At 37.7% G+C, this 21,143-nt stretch overlaps 1 protein-coding gene across 5 annotated transcripts in view; it reads right to left on the bottom strand.

Annotated features, from left to right (window-relative positions):
* The window catches only part of Zmym4 (zinc finger MYM-type containing 4), a 111,866-nt gene that overhangs the window by 76,618 nt on the left and 14,105 nt on the right, over positions 1-21,143 (bottom strand). For 4 of the 5 annotated variants that reach the window (XM_038333387.1, XM_038333388.1, XM_038333391.1 and 1 more), the window contains exon 2: positions 4,627-4,672. In XM_038333387.1, the coding sequence (XP_038189315.1) occupies positions 4,627-4,672 (46 nt within the window). Of the gene's footprint in view, positions 1-4,626; positions 4,673-9,880; positions 9,929-21,143 lie in introns of those variants that run through there. The other variant, XM_038333390.1, reaches the window with a different exon arrangement.

The following is a 21,143-nucleotide window of genomic DNA, read 5'->3' as shown; positions in this document are numbered from 1 at the left end:
CATTTTCTTTCTTTTTCTTTTCTCTCTTTTTTTTTTTTTAAACAGAGACCCTGTTTCAAAAAACCAAAACAAACAAAAAACAAAGGGGAACATGGATATCAATACACTAATACATACTGTTAGGTCCAAAGCAGCCTCCCAAAATAGCCGTGCTAGTAAAAATGTCTTAAATAGAAAGACTGTTGTTATTACTGGGTAAACAGAAACCTAAAGATTCTGTCCTCCAGGAACCTCCCTTAACCCACCCCTTCAGCAGGGGACTCTAGTTCCCAGTCCATCCAAACAGCCTGCAGAAGCTCAAAGACCCCACCCTGCTGACTGTCACAAAGCCAATTGCTTTTTCATCATTTTGCTACTCTCTGCGAATACATACATTTGTACATACATGTGCTCGGTGCGCATAGACATACACACACATACATGCATGTACACACATACAAAGTGAGAGTTAGTTTTGGCAGTTAGATCCTCAATAAACCATTTTTTCTACCCGTGGAATAGTCCAAGGTTGTGTTTAATTTAATCAGATCATCGGGACCTATCCCAATAGTGTGCCATAGATGGGAAATGTCTCCTAGCAATCTTTGGACGTCATTAAGATTCTGCAATTGAGCCGGGCAGTGGTGGCGCACACCTTTAATTCCAGCACTTGGGAGGCAGAGGCAGGCGGATCTTTGTGAGTTCGAGGCCAGCCTGGACTACAAGAGCTAGTTCCAGGACAGGCTCCAAAGCTACAGAGAAATCTTGTCTCAGAAAACCAAAAAAAAATAAAATAAATAAATAACACGATGACAAAGAAGCAGCAGCAGCTAAGGTAGAAGTATTGGAGGCAAGTTTTTTTAAAATTTATTTATCTAGGGGCTGGAGAGATGGCTCAGAGGTTAACAGCGTTGCCTGCTCTTCCAAAGGTCCTGAGTTCAATTCCCAGCAACCACATGGTGGCTCACAACCATCTGTAATAGAATCTGGTGCCCTCTTCTGGCCTGCAGGCATACACACAGACATAATATTGTATACATAATAGATAAATAAATATTTAAAAAAATTTATTTATCTATTATGTATACAGTATTCTGCCTACATGTATGCCTAAAGACCAGAAGCAGGCCCCAGATCTCACTACAGATGGTTGTGAGCCACCATGTGGTTGCTGGGAACTGAACTCAGGACCACTGGAAGAGCAATCAGTGCTCTTAACTTCTGAGCTATCTCTCCAATCCAAGAGAGGCAAGCTTTTAAGACCAGTCTAGGTTATACAGTTCGAGGCCAGCCTGAGCTACAGAGTGAGATCTTATTTCAAAAAGACAAAAGAGAAGTAGTTGGGTAGCTCGGGGAAAGACATTTGTTGAATAAGTCTATAGATCTGAGTTGATCCTTAGAACCCACATTTCAGTGGAGAGAAAAAAAAAATCAAATCCAAAGTTGTCCTCTGCCTTTCCCATGTATACAGTGATACACCTGGTCCCCACTCTGGACATACAATAACAAATTTAAGTTATAATTAAAAGTAAATAAGAGAAATATATAACAAGAGTAGAACTCACTATTTTCCTATTAATAAAATAGAATTTTTGAAAGAATGAGAAGCATGTAAGTGGAATCCAAATCTTCAAAGACATCAGTATATTTCTGAGCCTTCTATAATTTAACTATCCATGGTTGTGTGTCATCTTTATTATCCAAATAAAGCTGTTCTTTACCATTTAAAAGAGAAAGATATACATATACCTTTTTACAAACTAGTATGAGTTATCAAAACAAATGTTCTGAATGTAAGTGACTAGTTCATGAACAAAGTAGCAATGCTCTCATTTTTCCTTTGAAATCCGTCAAGTTTGTTCTCAAGGAATCTTACTCTATCAATGATATTAGCAGCTATTCAATGATGAGCTGGTATCTCAAGAACTTTTACTAAACACAAATCTTTAATGGAAGCTGGGCATGGTGGTGCATGTCTTTAATCCCAGAACTTGGGAGGAAGAGGCAGGTGGATCTTATTGTAGGAATTCTATTAATAATACACAGACCCGAGCAAAAGTGTATTTGCAGGAGGTATTTAAAAATTATTTGGTTAAAAAAATGGAGTAGAAAAAAAGTAGTGAAAATGAGCTATAATAGAGGAGGGATGAACTCTGGCTGCTGTTTTAATATTTGGTTGTCTTCCTGACCACCAATGATGAGTTCAAAGATGAGCAGAAAAATCAAGGTGGTTCAATCATAATCTTTTTAAATTAATATACTTATAAGAAAGTAAAAGATATAACAGGAAATTTCTACTCTAGAAATCAATTCCTACCACTCTAGTACATATGGATATTATTTATTTTACTGAAACTGACAACAGTATCAAATGAGTTTACAATACTGTCATTTCAGTTAGCTGGCTGAATTACTCAAATTGAAAGGACTGTTTAATGTTTTGACTTAAGCTTACTTTTACAATATGTGATTTTTGTCATACCGTCAAATAAAAACAAGACAGCCGGGCGGTGGTGGCGCACGCCTTTAATCCCAGCACTCGGGAGGCAGAGGCAGGCGGATCTCTGAGTTCGAGGCCAGCCTGGTCTACAAGAGCTAGTTCCAGGACAGGCTCTAGAAACTATGGGGAAACCCTGTCTCGAAAAAACAATAAAATAAAATAAAATAAAATAAAATAAAATAAAATAAAATAAAATAAAAAAATAAAAACAAGACAGAAATTTTTTAGCACAGTGTATAAAATTAATCTAGAACTCCAAAGGATAAACTTCCAGAGGACAAAGAAATGGCTCAGTGGTTAATACCACTGAATGCTCTTCCAAGAACCTGTGCTTGACTGCACACACATAACAGCTGACAACCACCCCTAACTTCAGAGGATCCAACATATACCAGACATGCATGTGATACACAGACATACAAGCAAGCCAAATATCCATATACATAAGATAAAATAATTTAAGTCAATCAAGTGGTTAAAGAGATAGCTCAGCAGTTAAAAGCATGTACTGTTATTGCAGAAAACCTGAGTTCAATTCCCACGACCTATGTTACACAACTTGTAAACTTCAGTTTCAGAAGGATCTGATGCTCTGAACTCCTCGAAGACCAGCTGCACATACAAAGACACACACAAAAACAAAATTAAGAATAAATCTTTCTTTGCTTAAAGTCGATCAAACTAGGCATAGTGGTAAATGTCTTTATTTCCAGCACTCAGGAGGCAAAGGCAGACAAGATTCTGTAAGTCCAGGACCAGCCTAGTCTACATATACTGAGCTCCAGAGAAGTCCAAACTACATAGTAAGGTCCTGTCTCAAAAAAAAGTCAATCAAACAAACTTGCTTTCTGGGAACACTACAAAGAAACGATGCCCATGATCTTTTGCTGAAGACTCTAAACTTGCTCTTTACTTCCTCATTAAATACTGTGAAATATTTCATTGTACATCTAAAATTTCTCTTCTGAGGCTGAAGTAATATCATTCCATGGTAGAGCACTTGTTTATGAGAAGCCCTAGACTTAATCTTCAAGACGATAGATAGATAGATAGATAGATAGATAGATAGATAGATAGATAGATAGATAGATAGATAGACAGACAATGATAGATAGATAGATAGATAGAGACAGACAGACAGACAGACAGACAGACAGACAGACAGACAGACAGACAGACAGACATGATATTTCTTCTAGCTAGACTCTACTGCTTGCAACAAGGACATTCAATAGCTAACCCCATTATAGACTAGGAGAATTAGTAATTACTAGTTATCACACAAAAAAAACTGTTAGCAAACTAACTGCAAGAAGGAAGGTACTCAGAAACATGGAAGAGCAGGTAAATGGAAAGAAAAAAAAAACACATTCCCCTAAAGAATTCTAGATGACAAAATTTGCCATACATAAACAAGTATGAACATCCTATAAAACTCAATTCCATTCTTTGTATTTATCCTACAAAAATATTTGAAAAAATAAGCAGTGTAGATAGCAAAACATATTCAGTATTGTTTATAACAAAAATTTAAAATTGTTTATACATTTACTGAAAGGAAGCTGGTTACATTACAGCCCTGTAATAAAATACTCAGTAGCAATTAAAAGGATACATACAATATGTCTATAGCCATGGGCACATAAAAACATCTATACAGTTAAACAAAAAAAGCAGAATATTCATGTGTTCCTGAACATAAACCTCATATAGCATACACATGTATACATTCATAGAAAAGTCTGGAAAGATATATAATAAATTCGTAAAGCTAGTTAAATCTTCTGAAAATAGTAATATGTTTACTTTCTACTTTATTCATTCTGTACTGCAATGTATTACTTTTATAATCTATCATACAACATTTAAAGAGACTGCAAACTAAATAAAAGCTTTAAAGAGAAAAAAAATAAGTGCAAGCTATACATTCCATATCAGCAAAGTATTGCTGTGTTTTAACACAATAAAAACTGAAAGAATATTTGCAAAAAATAAAAAAGAATCTAAACACCTCAACTTAATGACATTGAGGCTAAATCGAACTGGACCATCCCACAACTCAACACTAACTAAACACCCTAATGGTTAAATGCTGAATCCAGAAATACCCTAACTATAACCATTTTTTTTTCTCAAATAGTACTTACAGTTCTCTACAATTTCATCAAAAACTGCATCACTTTTCTGTTCAAACTGAAAAAAGAGAGAGAGAGAAATATCATTATTCTCAAATATTTCAATCTTACTTTTTGGAATCCCTTTATACTCCCCAGGAGAAATTTGGTGTTCTTAAAATCAAAGTCACCCATGTTACAGTGGTGGCTACTGCTGAGTGTGGGACCTAGGCGAGAAGTAGAGTCAAGTATGGAGTAATTCTAGGCCTTTAAAACAGACAAGGAGCTGGAATGAAGCAGAAGCCACTACTCCTGGAATTCATGGTACTCTGCTTTGCTTTAGCCTTCCAAGTGCTGGGATTTCAAGCATGAGCCACAGCAGCTGGCAAGCATTTCTCAGAGTCTTAATGATAGAACATTTTTGGTTGTGAGCCTCCCTTTAACGGCTGAGCCGTTCCTCCAGGCCTGATAGAACGTTTTTGGAAGAGAACACTAACACAGCCAGAATCACAGTGATAAGCGATACAAACTGATATCAGAAGGTCACCTGTGTGCATTTCAATATAGAGCCACTTTTAATGTTTAGTAATATACTCCAAATTAATTCTATATAATTATGCTATTTGACAATTTCTGATTTTCAGAAGTATTTTCTGGGAATTTAACAAAGTACATTGAGCACAATATATTTAAAACACTAGAATCTTCAAATTTAATATGAAAATATTAAAAACAGGAAAACCTGGCTCCTAACTGTCCCTTACTACCCAACTTTTCTGTCCATCAATCAACCACATAGCACTCTTACCTACAAAATATAGATGTTATCAAAATTCCCAACATCCATTAATAACTAATTGAAGCTGGCAAGCAATGTCAATTATACAAAATCAATATAAAAAAAACAAAAAACAGTAGCCTTCATTTATACCAACAGTCTATTCTCAAGAAAAGAAATTACTGGGCTAGAGAGATGGCTCAATGGTTCAGACCTCTAGTTTCACTTCCAGAGGACCCAATACCCTCTTCTGCCTTCCTTGGATACTAGGTGTGCATACATATATGCAAGCAATGCATTCATACACATAAAATAAATATTTTTTAAAAAAGAAATTAGGAAAATATTCCATTCACAATAACGGCCCCCACAGAAGTATTTAGGAATATATCTAACCAAAGAAATGAAAGACTTTTAAAAACAAAAACTTCAAGATACTAAAAAAGGAAAACACGGAAGGTACTAGAGAACAGAGATAATCCATAGTACTAAATTGGTACAATTAATATTGTGAAATGGCTATAATACCAAAATTAATTTACAAGTTTGATGCAATACCGAGTCAAATCCCAATGTCATATTTCACAGGTATAGAAAAAAATACAAGAATTCATATGGAGCCACAAAATATCACAAATAGCCAAAGCATTCTTAAGGAGTAAAAAATACCACTGGCAGTTTTATAATATCTGATCTCAAATTATACTATAGAGCTAAAGTGATAAACAGTCTGATACTGGCATGGGGTAGACCAATGGAATATAATAAAGGACGCATATGTAAAACAAGGCTGTCAGGCATGGTGGCTCACACTTTTATTCCCAGCTTTTAGGAGGCAGAAGTAGGCAGACCTCTGAGTTTGAGACCAGCATGGTCTACAAAGCGATTTCCAGGACAGCCAGGGCTATACAGAGAAACTGTATCTTAAAAAATCAAACCAAAAACAAACAAAAAAATAAATTAATTAATTAAAATAAAACACACACAAGTACACACACGGACACATGGACAAATGGTCAATAACCATTTTTTAAAATCTCTAGTCATCAATGAAATGGAAATTTAAAACTACTTTGAGTTGGGGAGGGAATACCTACGAGAGGGACTGGGAAGGTATGAAGGAGGGTAAACTTTCATTGGAATGTAGTATGAGAGAATAATTTTAAAAATAATAAAAATAAACAAACATTAAAAAAAAACTAAAACCAAGCAGTGGTGGCATATGCCTTTAATCCCAGCACATGGGAGATAGTGGCAGGCTGAACTCTGAGTTCGAGGAAGCCTGGTTTACAGAGCTAGTTCTAAAACAGTCATGGCTACACAAAGAAACACTGCCTCAAAAAACAACAACAAAACAAAAAGAAAACCTACTCTGAGATAGCCCCAGTCAGAATGGTTGTCCACCATCAACAAACCTGACAACAAATGTTAGAGAGGCTGTGGAGAGAATGAAAACTTATTCACTGTTGATGGAGTTACAAATTAATATAACAACTGTAGAAAGGAGTTTGGAAATTTCTCAAAAAAACTACCATATGATCTACCTACCTATCTCATTCTCAAACATATACCCAAAAAACTCCATGCCCTACCATAGAAATATTTGCAAGCCAATGTTTGTAAGCCCAGATATTACTTACTGCTTTATTCACTATAACAAAAACTTAGATTTAACTTATTTGTCCATCAACAGATAAATGAATAATGAAAATTTGCTGTATTATATAAAATAGAACACTATTCAGCGCTGAACGAATTTTAAAATTTTCAAGAAAATGGACAGCCAGGCGGTGGTGGCGCACGCCTTTAATCCCAGCACTCGGGAGGCAGAGGCAGGCGGATCTCTGTGAGTTCGAGGCCAGCCTGGTCTACAAGAGCTAGTTCCAGGACAGGCTCCAAAAAAGCTGCAGAGAAACCCTGTCTCGAAAAACAAAAAAAAGAAAAAAAAAAAAAAAGAAAAGAAAATGGACAGACTTAAACCATGTATAATGCAAGGCTTCACAATCTCAAAAAGAAAAATAACCACATTCTCCCTCATGTAAAAATCCAGCCAGTAACATAGGCAAATATATAAATAAATATGTGTATTAGTACCATGTAATATGCAGAAACATTCCACAAACCCATCAGTGTCTCATTCATTATCAGTAGACAGGAACTAAACAAACAACCTCAACTAGACAATGTGTGGAGTAAAAGACTTTAGAATACTGAGTCCTAAATGGTATGCCAAAGCCTTCTCCTAAGGGCCCAGGAACTATGCAAGAGGCAGCAGAAAGATTCAAGCAGTCAGAGGAAAAGGAGAACACAAAGAAAACAGGGTCTTGTAGACACAACAGGACTAATGCACACGGATTCACAGGTTTGTTGCAGCATGCATAGGGCCTGCACACAGCCAAGTCAGAAGGAATTCCAGTGCAGAGAGAGGAAGTAGGCATGAGCTATCTTCAACTGGCTATCATTTGCAAAGGAAAAATTAGTCTTTTCCAACTGAATTTCACTAGATATACATAACACATTTAAGCGCAGCAGTTGATAGTATTCTTAGAAATTTTCTGTCTCACATTGCTTTGTTCAGGCACTTTTTAATTTTTATTTATTGGCCTTACTTATCTTTTGCTTTTATGATTTCTAATTTTGTGTTTTTATGAGTTTTGTTGTGGATGGGTGTGTCTCTGTGTGTGTGTGTATACATATATATATATATATATATATATTTCTCATGCTTTTTGTTTCTTTAAATATAATTCTGGTTTGTTTTATTTTTTTCTTTTTTTTTCTGGTTTTTCGAGACAGGGTTTCACTGTAGTTTTAGAGCCTGTCCTGGAACTAGCTCTTGTAGACCAGGCTGGCCTCGAACTCACAGAGATCCGCCTGCCTCTGCCTCCCAAGTGCTGGGATTAAAGGCGTGCGCCACCACCGCCCAGCTCTTCTGGTTTGTTTTATATGCCTGTTTGGTTTTTTTTTTTTTTTTTATTTTCCTAAATAAAGAGAGAAAGGGGACAAGGAGCTAGATGGGTAAAGTATGGAAAATCTGAGAGGAAATGAGGGAGGTGAAACCAAGATCAGAATATATTGTATGAAAAAAATTATCAATTAAAAACAAAAAGTTGGGAGTTCGAGGCCAGCCTGGTCTACAAGAACTAGTTCCAGGACAGGCTCCAAAGCCACAGAGAAACTCTGTCTCGAAAAACCAAAAATAAATAAATGAATGAATGAATGAATGAATAAACAAACAAACAAGCAAACAAACAAACAAAAAGTTGGGGCTGGAGGGATGGCTCAGAGGTTAAGAGCACTGACTCTTCTACAGGTTGTAAGATCAATTCCCAGCAACCACATGGTGGCTCACACCCACCTGTAATGAGATCTGGTGCCCTCTTCTGGCCTGCAGGGACACATGCAGGCAGAACACTATACATTCTCAATAAATAAAAAAAAGAAGCTACTTTGTGAACCACTTTGTCTAAGAACTTTTAAAATGACCCTAAGTACACAGGTATATAAGGAAGTGTACAAATCAAATATTTGCTGATAATAAATAATAAATTTACTTTAAAAAAATAAAAAAGTTGGAGCTGGAGAGATGGCTCATTCCTTAAGAGCAGTGGCTGCTCCTCAGAGGTTCCAAGTTCCCAGCAAGGACAAGTGGCTCACAACCTATCTATAAAGGGATCTGTTGACTTCTGTCTGGTGCCCTTTTTGGTTATGTATGTATACATGCAAATAGAGCATTCATATAAATAAAATACATACACAAATCTTTTTCTTTTTTTTAAAAGTCAGATGTGGTAGCAGGCTGTGATCTACAGGAAGGTTCCATCCAGCGTCTGTCTCCTGCAGCGGCTACACGGCATCTCCCTGACTCCCCTTCTTTTCTCTTCTATCTCTGCTTGGAAATCCCCCCTTGCTCTATTCTGTGCTGCCATAGGCCCAAAGCAGCTTCTTTATTAACCTATGGTAATAAAACATATTCACAGCATACTGAGAGGAATCCCACAGCACCTCACCTCTCCTTTTCTGTCTAAAACAAAATGGAAGGTTTTAACTTTAACATACTAAAATTACATATATGAAACAGTTATAAAGCAAGAATTATAGTTAAAATATTTAGTCCATTTACATTTGGCAAATTAAGGAAAATATTATCTTTCTGAGTCTAAAGTTTTATTTTTTTTTTATAATTATAACTATCTTTTTTTAGCTCCATTAAAGATTTTAGAAGGATATAATACTACCTACGTAAGCAGGAAGTGCATTGTAAGCAATTTTAAAATCCCTAGAATTGACAAAGACATCTCCCTGCCTGGACTCACCCGAAGTTTTTTTGTAACATTGGGGCATCTATCTTTAGCCTACAGGCCCATAGTATCTGGCAGACTTTTTTATGAAGCAGAAAATTTTAAAGACAGTTCTGTCAATACTGGCAGTTTGTCAGTCACTTTTTTCTGTGTCCTGCAGAATGTCTAGCAGATAATATGAAGCAGGAACGCTGAAGGACTGTCTCACCTTCTTTAGGCAACTTTAGCAGTCATTTTTCTTGTGGGTCCTGCATGTCCAGTTTATACAGCGTACCATCAAGCAGTCCCAGCAAGAGCAGTTTCTTGCCCAAATGGCTGACAAACTCCATAAAGAGCCTCTTTAATGCCCATCATCCTCTTGGAAGTAGATGTTACTGCCAGGAGATGAGTCTCACTTGTCATGAAAAGTCCTAAGTTTTTAAAACATTTTAAATACCATATTCTGTTAGTCTTTAAAAGGTTTAAAGAATACCTATTCATCTGAAATATATCTCTGTATATCTAGAAAACCTAACTAGCATGCTACAAGCTTGATTATTATAAATGACTATCTATTCATCTCTATTTTTTAACTATACATTACATTTTTAGATGAGCTGTACAAACACAATACCTTAATCAACAACAGAAATATACATAACAAAATTGACCTTAAATTTGTATTAATAAACCAAGATCCATACCAACACAAAGTATTCATCTCTATATCATATCCCCCTTTAACTGTTATAACAAACATTTAGGCAATTTGGGCATTCATTTTTAGACTACTTATTATTGATTAGGGGTGCTGTTAATCAGGTCTTTTATGAGGTATCCTGTGTGGTAGGTCCATTTTAGACAGCAGCAGTTCTGAAGCTGTCATGGATATTGGATCATCTGGTCCACTGCTTTAGCGAGTCTTGTTTGATCAAACCATATTAGTTGGTAAGGAATCTATAGCTTTTTATCCTCTGTGGAAACAAAAGCAGAACCTCTTTTCTAACAGTAACACACCCTTAGACTCAAATTTTGAAGTCAAGATACCTTTAAAACATATATATATATATTGGTTTAGCTTAGCAGCCCATACAATGAAATATCTCTCTGTACTTAGCTCATTTACAGTCAAAAAGTTTTAAGAAAACACAGTAATATACATAATCTAGACTCTCTGTTATATTTCTTTATGTGGCTTATCTTTTTACTCTATTATTTTTTTACAAGTTTAGTATTCATCTTATTATCTTTACTCCTTTAATCGATGACTATACTCTTATAGCTATCTATAAATACTCTCTTCCTCCCTCTCTCTCTCTCTCCTCCCCTCTTTCTCAAGCCTACTCACATTTATCCAGCTCTGTGACTCACTTAGAGGTCTTTTTAAATCTGAATTTATCTTTATTGCATGCATATTTATAATTATTTTTGATCAGGAGCATTTTTTTAATGCTAAGCACGCACAGCTAGGACCAACTCTGTGGCCCTGCTTTCCGCCCAGTCCTACATGGCAGAGGCATGTTCACTGCCCCAGCTCCAGGGTCAGAGCAGGTCTATGTTACCATTAAGCAATTTGTAACACACTGCTCACAGACGCCATTTAAGTGTCCAGCCTCCTGAAAGAATCAGAGCTGATCATGCAACTAGCATGAACCAGAAAGCCCTCCCCTAAAGAAGCTGGGCAGTCTTCACTGTCAATGCTGAGTCAGGAAGACCTCTCTTAAAGGAGCCAGCAAACAGAACCCATCCAGGGAGGTTTAAAAAAAAAGTGCCTATCAAGAAGCTGCGCTACACTCTGTTCTTTTGTGTCTAGAATTTCTTTCCATTTTTTATTATTAGTATACAAGGACATGTGTGCCACTGTGCTTGGTAGTCAGAGGACAACTTTCAGGAGTTGGAAATTTCCCTTTCTACCTTGTTTACTGCTGCTCTGTGTATTCCAGGCTAACTGGTTATTGAACTTCCAAACAATTCTCTTATAAGCAACCACCTCTCATCTCACCACTAAGTGCTGGGATTACAGATAGATACAACCACATCTGGCTTTATGGGGTTTTGTTTGCTTCTTTTTGTTTGTTTGTTTGTTTGTTTTTTCTCTGTTTCACATCTCTAGCTGCTCTGCAACTCACTCTATAGACCAGGCTGGTCTTGAACTCAGAGATCTTTCTGCCTCTGTGTCCAAAGTGCTGGGATTAAAGGCATACACCACCACCACCCAGCTATATTTGGCTTTTTATATGGAGAGACTGTTTTTATATACTGAGAAATCTCATGAGCTTCTTTCACCGAATTTTGTTATAATTTTGTCTAAAACAAAAACAAACCAGAAAAAAAACCACTATGTTTTTGTTTATGTAAAGGGAAGGGGAATCAGAGGACACTTTTAAAGAGCTGGTTCCCTCTTTTCACCATGTGAGTTCTAGGGATTGCGCTTAGGTTATGGCATTTTGACACACTAAACTAGCTAACTAGCCCAGTGTTAAAATAGTTACCATGATCTGGCATAGCCATTGCACTCGTGAACTCACAACAACTACAGCTAACTGCTCGAGATCAAGTAGTGAAAACCGTGCCAACAGACATTACTGATTAGACTCAGTGAGCTCCGGAAAGTATGAGTGGTGCTGAAGTGGGCATGGGATGCTAGACGAGGATGTGATCACAGTACACTGCTTAGGGGCTAAAGAGCTGGCTCAGTTGTTAAGAACACTTCCAAAGGACAAGGTTTTGATTCCCAGCACCCACAAGGCTGCTCACAACCACCTGTAACTCCAGTCCCAGAGTATCCAATGCCCTCTTCTAGCTTCTACAGGCACTAAGTGAACAAACATATGCAAGCAAAACACTCATACACTAGACACATAAAAATAAAATGAATAAATTTAAATAAATGTGTGTGTGTGAGAGGGAGACAGAGAGACTGTGTGTGTATGTGTATAGCCAAACATAATGGCACATACCTTTAATCTCAATACTCCAGAAGCAGAGACAAAGGATCTCTATGAATTTGAGGCCAGCCTGTTCTACAAAGTGCGTTTCAAGATAGCCAAGGTAATAAACTAAGTCTCTCAAAAATCATAAAAATCTTTTAAAAAGATACACTCATTACTATGTATGAAATTATCAAAAATAAAGAATATTATATTTCTAAAATTTTAAATGTTATCTGAATGCTGACCATATAACTCCAGAATTATTAATAATTTGGAATATATGCCTTAAACTCTTCGTTTAATATGCACAGTACATACTAACTTGGTTTTAGCTCATAAAATAGGACAATTTTGTTTGCTGTTGTAAAATTAATAGAGAGTGCATTAGCAAACATTTTTATAAGAATTATTATTATGGTGTGTGTGTGTGTGTGTGTGTGTGTGTGTGTGTAAGTGGTATTTCCATGTGCCTCCATTGTCTGGATAGTTTTTTACTTAACTCAGACAGCATTTCCTCCACATTATTGTTATGGGGACTGTTGTATGTATCTCTTTAAAGGAAGTTGTAAAATAAATTTATAGAAGTGCAAAAATTTTATCAAAAGTTACTGATAGTTAAAATATTTGTGGGTATTTGCAAAATTGCTCCCCAAAATATCTATCCTAACTCCATCCTCCATCTGAGTGCTCCTTCTCTTGCACTCTCACTATTGCTGACATTATCTGTATTTGTCAGCTATCATCATCTGAAATCTGCAGAAAGTTTGACACTCTTTGGCTTCTGTTTTTATGGTTATTTCTAGTCCCCAATCCTCTAATTCACAACCGCCATAATAAAATAAATTATTCTGAAAGAAATCTTCAAAAGACAAACTTTCTATAGTTCAGAGATTTTCAATTAGTGTGCTATAAAAAATTTAAAGGCAGATAAAAATGTTCTTAATTTTTTCATTATGATTTATACATTCTGAATACTGTAATGGGAAGGACTACTTCCAGGTTCTCTACATGACAGAGATATAACTTAAATTTATCTTATAATTTAATAATTCACCCATATATCAATTCAAAGAGAATGAATACTATAAAATCAATGAGCATGAGAGTCTTATCCATTTACTTTGGTCTTTTTTCCTCTACTACAGTTTTTTTAGTGCCCAGAGCTCACTATTATTTTGTAAATCATTCATGCTTTTGCTTCCTATTGTAATATATATAACTGAAAAAAGTATTTCATTTCAATTGCTTGCTACTGGTATACAAAAAGAATAATTAAATTTTTTTACTTTGTTTTCACTTGTAATCTTGTGAAATTCATTAATTTTAAAAGTATTTTGGAGACTTCATAGGGTTATCTATATATTTAACTGTTCTGCTTGTAAATAAAAACAGCTTGCTGGCCAGTGGTGGTGCACACCTTCAATCCCAGCAGTTGGGAGGCAAAGGCAGGTGGATGGATCTCTGTGAGCTTGAGGCCAGTATGGTCTACAGAGCAAATTCTAAGCCATCCAGAGCTGTTACACAGAGAAACTATGAAAACCTGTCTCTGGAAGGAGAAAAAAAAAAGCTTTACTTCTTTCTGATTACTATGACTTTATTCTGTATTGAATTAGCTATCACCAGTACTATATTAGTACAAGTAATAAAACTGGACATCCTTGCCTTATTTTTAATTTAGGGTAAAAGTACTCTTTTTTTAAAAAAGATTTATATTTTCTGTTTTTTATTTTAAATTTATTTATTATGTAAACAGTATTCTCAGTATTCTGTCTGCATGTATGTCTGCAGGCCAGAACCACCATGTGGTTGCTGGGAATTGAACTCAGGACCTTTGGAAGAGCAGGCAATGCTCTTAATCGCTGAGCCATCTCTCCAGCCCCCCCCCCTTTTTTTAACCAAGGGCTATAGTAACTGTAGGCTTCACTGGACAGTGTAACTGTAATGTAAAGCCTACGAGAATGGCATTTTAAAGAACAGCTGAGAGCCATGGAAGCCTAAGCGCTCGTCTTGGATAATAGCAGTGGTTATGCCACATTGGTACTGAGTGCTATGTCACCTATCAGAGTCCAGACATCTTTCCACCAAGCACTGACTTTCCTATTAGATCTGTATGAACAAGTACTTTGGGCTCTTTAACCTCATCTGAAGCCCAGGCCCAGACCCAGATGAACTATTACTATAATGGTCAAACACAGATACAAACCCCTGGCATACACAAAGTATAACACAGGTCTGGCACCCTCAAAAACAGTCCGTAACATCTCTAATGCCCTCTCACTGCTAGGACATGGCATCTGAAAGGCTGTTTCTCTCCTAACCTCTGCTTACAGTGCTGGAGAAAGTAGCTGCAGACCTGACTCAAGCAGGGAAATAAGAGCCAGGTTAAGGATGGAATCTGAGCCTGACCCCTTAAAACTTTCTCTGTATGGCTGTCTCAATTCTGGCACATTCCTTCTCTGAACAAAAGAAACAACTTGAGACTTACAGGACAGTTCAGCAGGTAAAGGAACTTGCTGACAAACCTGACCACCTAAGTTCAACTGCCAGGTCCAAAAAAGAACTGAAACACAAAAGCTGTCCTCTACCATCCACGCACATCAATGCACATTCATGCATGTGTGTGCACACTTACTAAAATATGCAAATGTGCTAGGCGGTGATAGCACAAACTTTTAATGCTAGCACTAGGAAGGTAGAGGCAGGCAAATCTCTGAGTGATAGAGGCCAGCCTGGTCTACAGAGAGGGGCTACACAAAGAAACCCTGTCTCAAAAAAAAAAAAGTAAATGTAATTTTTAAAAATTAAATTAAAGGTATGGGCTGGAGAGATGGCTCAGAGGTTAAGAGCACTGTATATTCTTCCAGAGGTCCTGAGTTCAATTCGCAGCAACCACATGGTGACTCACAACCATCTATAAGATCTGGTGCCCTCTTCTGGTCTGTAGGCACACATGCAGACAGAACACTGTATACATAATAAATAAATCTTTAAAAAAATTATTCCCTGCACTCAAGAGGCAGAGACAGGCAAATTTCTATGAACTGGAGGTCAGCCTGGTTGCAGACTAGCCAGGGCTACATAGAAAGACCTTGTCACAAAAAAAATAAAATAAAATAAAAAATAAAACATAATAAAACATGGGATTTCTGGTATGGGGGAACGTAACTTGTTTAGGATATGTGAGGTCTTAGGTTCAAATCAATGCACTATAAAACGGTAATAGATATAAAACTTTTAATTTCTTGTCCTATTTTTAGTGAGTTGGGTCTACTGAAGCATTTGTCTATCTAAAATAGGTGAATTAACTACATAGTTACTAATAACAATTATCTGTATGAGTTATCCCTCTTCAGTTTTTTTTTTTTTTTTTTTTTTTTTGGTTTTTTGAGACAGGGTTTCTCTGCAGCTTTAGAGCCTATCCTGGAGCTAGCTCTTGTAGACCAGGCTGGTCTCGAACTCACAGAGATCCGCCTGCCTCTGCCTCCCGAGTGCTGGGATTAAAGGCGTGCGCCACCACCGCCCGGCTTCCCTCTTCAGTTCTAATAAAGTTCTTGTGCTTTTATTTTCCTTTTCTTTAACCAGTCTAGCTAGATTATTTTTTATGTTGATCTTGATAAAACTACTAACTTCTGGAATCATTAATTTTTAAAGTTTTATGCTTCCTATTTGATTGATTTTTGTTTCTTATTGCTTTTTAAAAATCTGTTTATTTGTGTGGTTTTGTTTTGTTTTGTTTGTTTGTTTGTTTTTCGAGACAGGGTTTCTCTTCTGTTTATCTCTGGCTGTCCTGGAACTCACTTTGTAGATCAGGCTGGCTTCGAACTCACAGAGATCTGCCTGCCTCTGCCTCTCTGAAGTGCTGGGATTAAAGGCATGTGTGTGTTAATTTAAGTAGTGTGTGTGTGTCTAGACACAGAGGAGCCAAGCATCCATACAAGTCAGAGGACACCTTTCAGGACCCAGTTCTCTCCCTTCACCATAGGTCCCAGGGATTAAACTCAGGTCACCAAGGCTTTCAAACAAGCTCTCTTACCCAATGAGCAATACAGCTGCTCTATGCTTCTGTTTGAGACAGTTTCAATTTGCAGCCAGAGTAGCCTGAGCTCATGTAGTGCTGCTGCTTTGGCCTTCTGAGTGCTGGAATTAGAGGTGAGAGCTACCACAAGGGCTGTCTTGTAGCTTTATTATTTCCTTCACTTCTTTTGATTTACTACTATGCTTTATTTTTATTTGCCTAGTTGTTTTTCTTACTTTTCTATTGAGACAGGGTCTCATGAAACCCAGTCAAACCTAGACCCCACTATGACGCCAAATCCAAATCTCCATGATATATCTGTATTATTGTCAGATAAAGTAGACTTGATGAAAGAAAGCTTTACAGGTATAAAAATTATTTAGTATATGGGGCAGGAGAGATGGCTCAGAGGTTAAGAGTACTCACTGACTGCTCTTCCAGAGGTCTTGAGTTCAATTCCCAGCAACCACATGGTGGCTCACAGCCATCTGTAGTGAGATCTGGTGCCCTCTTCTGGCCAGCAAGCATATATACAGACAGAACATTGTATACATAATAAATAAGTAGATCTTTTTAAAAATTATTTAGTATAATAATCAGTAAGACATAATTCTATACATGAAGGTTTAACACAACTTTAAAATAATCAAAAACATTAAAATGAAAATAGGCAAAACCTCCAACTATGTTTACTAGACATACAATACTTACCAGCTGTTAGTGAATAATAAAAAAAAGCAAAAACATACTTTCTATCAATCAACTTGCCCTAATTTATATTTGTAGAAACATCATTTCAGACAGCTATAGCATACATTTTAAATCTATGTAGAAAGAGCACTATAGGGGGCTGGAGAGATGGCTCAGCGGTTAAGAGCATTGCCTGCTTTTCCAAAGGTCCGGAGTTCAATTCCCAGCAACCACATGGTGGCTCACAACCATCTGAAATGAGATCTGATGCCCTGTTCTGGCCTGCAGGCAGACACACAGGCAGAATATTATATACATAATAAATAAATAAACAGAAAGAAAGAAAGAAAGAAAGAAAGAAAGAAAGAAAGAAAGAAAGAAAGAAAGAAAGGAAGAAAGAGCACTATAATGTATCACATGCTAGACCAGAAAAACATCGAATAATTGATTTTAAAAGATATGTAAACCAGGTGGTAGTGGCACACGCCTTTAATCCCAGCACTTGGGAGGCAGATGCAGGCAGATCTCTGTGAGTTCGAGGCCAGCCTGGTCTACAGAGCAAATTCCAGGACAGGCTCCAAAGCTACAGAGAAATCCTATCTCGGGAAAAAAGAAATGTATTATCTCACCTCAGAGGTTTGAGAATCACTAACAAGGTAATAATAATGTCAAAATTTATTAGTTAAAAATACTGCTACCGCCAGGCACAGGTAGCACATGCCTTTGATTCCAGCATTCAGAAGGCAGAGGCAGGTGAATCTCTGTGAGCTTGAGGTCAGCCTGGTCTACAAAGCAAGTTCCAGGACAGCTAGAATGGAAAGATGCTCAGGAAATAAAATTTTCCACAAGGTTTGTGTTGCAATTAAAGCAACCATCTAAGAGTTACAGGAGGATTGATTACCAAATTAACAGATTAAGCAAAGTAATAGTGTATGTCTGTAATCACAGCTCTTGCAGGGGAGGCAGAAGGATGAGGATCAATGCCAGTGTCAGCTACACAGAAAGTCAAGACCAGACTAGACCAAAGGAAATTCCCAGGGGAGAAGGGGGTGATGAAAGATAGCACAATGGTTTGAGCACTTATTGCTGTTGCAGAGGACTAGACTCCACAGGCACCAGACATAACATGGTGCATACATATACAGAGACAAAACAATCAATAAAAATAAAATGAACACATCTAAAATAAAAATTTTTAAAACAGACAGCAATGACGCACTGCTGCTATGCACACAAGGGAATCCAGTCTGAATCCTAGCACCTATATAAAAGTCATCATGGAAAGAAGTTGTAACCTGGGCACTGAGAGCACAGATACAGGAAAATCCCAGGAGCTCACTGGACAGCAGATCTAACTGAAATGGCTAGCCTCAGAATCACTGAGGGCTCCCAGGTTCAGTAAAACTCTCAAAAATGATGGAGGAGTGTCTATGTGTTACTTTTATTAATAAAAAAAACTGCCTTGGCCCTTTAAGAGAACAGAAAATTAGGTAGGCAGAGTAGACAGAACAGAATGCTGGGTAGCAGGCAGTGGGGAGACGCTTCAGGCAGTCGCCATATACAGCTGCCATGCTTCTCCTCTCTGAGATGGACGCAGGTTAAGACCTCTCCTGGTAAGCCACCCCTCGTGGCGCTATATAAATTACTAAATATGGGTTAATCAAGATGTGAGTAAGAGGCTGAAATTAATGGGCCAGGCAGTATTTAAAAGAATACAGTTCCCGAAAAAGCTGCAGAGAAACCCTGTCTCGAAAAACCAAAAAAAAAAAAAAAAGAATACAGTCCCTGTGTAATTATTTTGGGTAAAGCTAGCCGGGTGGTGGTGGGACACAGCCCGCTGTTCCTTCTACACAAAAAACAAAAAGCAACAAAAAAGTGGCAAACAATGCTGTGAGATGATGCTCTTGTACAGTGTAAAGATTTGTCACTTATATTGATTTAATAAAATGCTGATTGGCCAGTAGCCAGGCAGGAAGTATAGGAATATAGACAGGGTGGTCAGACTAGGAGAATTCTGGGAAGAGGAAAGGCAAAAGGATGCAGTCACTAACCAGGTACAGAGGAAGCAAGGTGCCTTACTGAAAAGATACCAAGCCAGGTGGCTAAACATAGACAAGAATTATAGGTTAATTTAAGTTGTAAGAGCAATAATAAGCCTGAGTTAATAGGCCAAACAGTTTATAATTAATAGAAGACTCTGTATATTTGAGACTGAATGGCTACGGGACCAGGTGGGAAAGAAACTTCCATTTACAAAGCAAAATAGAGAAAGATATCCACTAATCCTCCTCTGGCCCCTACACACATGCACATGTACATCCACAGATAGACACAATAAGTAGGGCTGAAAGTTGAGTTAGTTGTTAAAAGTACTTGTTGCTCTTGCATAAGACCTGGGTTTGGTTCCCAGCACCCACATGGCAGCTAACAACTGTCTGTAACTCCAGTTCCAGAAAATTACATTACCTCTACTGGCCCCCATGCCCTTTACTAGTCTCTTTGGGTGGCAGACAGACAGTATACATACATATTCATACATACATACTATATTACATGCATACAGGGAAAACACTCAAGCACATAAGAAGTAAAAATTAGTAATAAATGTGATTTTAAAAATTAAGGGACCAACAATGTACTTAGTAGGTAAAAAGGTTTGCTACCAAGTCTGATGACCTGAGTTCAATTCCCAAAACACACACAGAAGGAACTTCCAACTCCTTGTGTGTCATGGTGCACGCACAAGGACATGCACACATGCAAATAGATAAAACAAAACATTTCTTTAAAAAAGTCAAATGACTGCTGGGCAGTGGTGGCGCACGCCTTTCATCCCAGCACTCGGGAGGCAGAGGCAGGCGGATCTCTGTGAGTTCGAGACCAGCCTGGTCTACAGAGCTAGTTCCAGGACAGGCTCCAAAAAGCCACAGAGAAACCCTGTCTCGAAAAAACAAAAAACATAAAAAAAAAGTCAAATGAGAGCTGGCCAGTGGGGGCACACGCCTTTAATTCCAACACTCCAGGAGACAGAGGTAGGCAGATCTCTGTGAGTTCAAGGCCAGCCTGGTCTACAAGAGCTAATTCCAGCACAGTTAGGGCTGTTACAAAGAGAAACCGTCCCCTCCCCTCCAAAAAATAGCAGAAGGGGTTGGACACAAGCATTTAATCCCAGCACTTGGGAGGCAGAGGCAAAAGGATCTCTGTGACTTCCAAGACAGCCTGGCCTACAGAGCAAGTTCCAGGACAGCGAGAATTATTGCACAGAGAAAACCTGTCTCAAAATAAATAAATGAAGGAATCAAATAATAAATGAATAAATCAAAAAAGAAGGGTAAATACTTAATGCAGAAAAAAAAATCTTTCAAATCCAAGGCAAAATGACAGTTTTTCAGACATATAAAAACTAAAAGAAACTGCAGAGACGGCTCAGTGGCTGCTCTTCCAGAAGACCCAGTTCAATTCCCAGCATCCACATGGCAGCTCACAACTATTTGTAGTTCCAGTTCCACAGGATTGACACACTAACACAGACATTCATGCAGGCAAAACACCAGAGGCTTTAGGAAACAAAGAGAGTGAACTTAACCTCTACAATCTGTATACCTACTATCCAACAATGTATTTCCTGCAAATGCCTAAATGGGCCACTGTTGTAGAAAATGGACCTCTGCGCAAAAGAGCCATTTTCATCAGACCGCTGTGTCTGCTTACAAGAGACCACCACAATCAAGCTTAAACCAACTGCTGACATTCCTTCCTTCATAGAAGGACAGGGTAGGGAGAGTCACTGAACCTTCACCTCAGATTCCAGACACTCCTCCCAGTCATTTGTACACAGTCCCAACTGCAAAATG

Source organism: Arvicola amphibius, chromosome 6 (genome assembly GCF_903992535.2).
Source record: "Arvicola amphibius chromosome 6, mArvAmp1.2, whole genome shotgun sequence".
Lineage (NCBI taxonomy): Eukaryota > Metazoa > Chordata > Mammalia > Rodentia > Cricetidae > Arvicola > Arvicola amphibius.
Note: the sequence above shows the minus strand (reverse complement) of the source record. Positions and strands in the feature narration are given on the sequence as shown.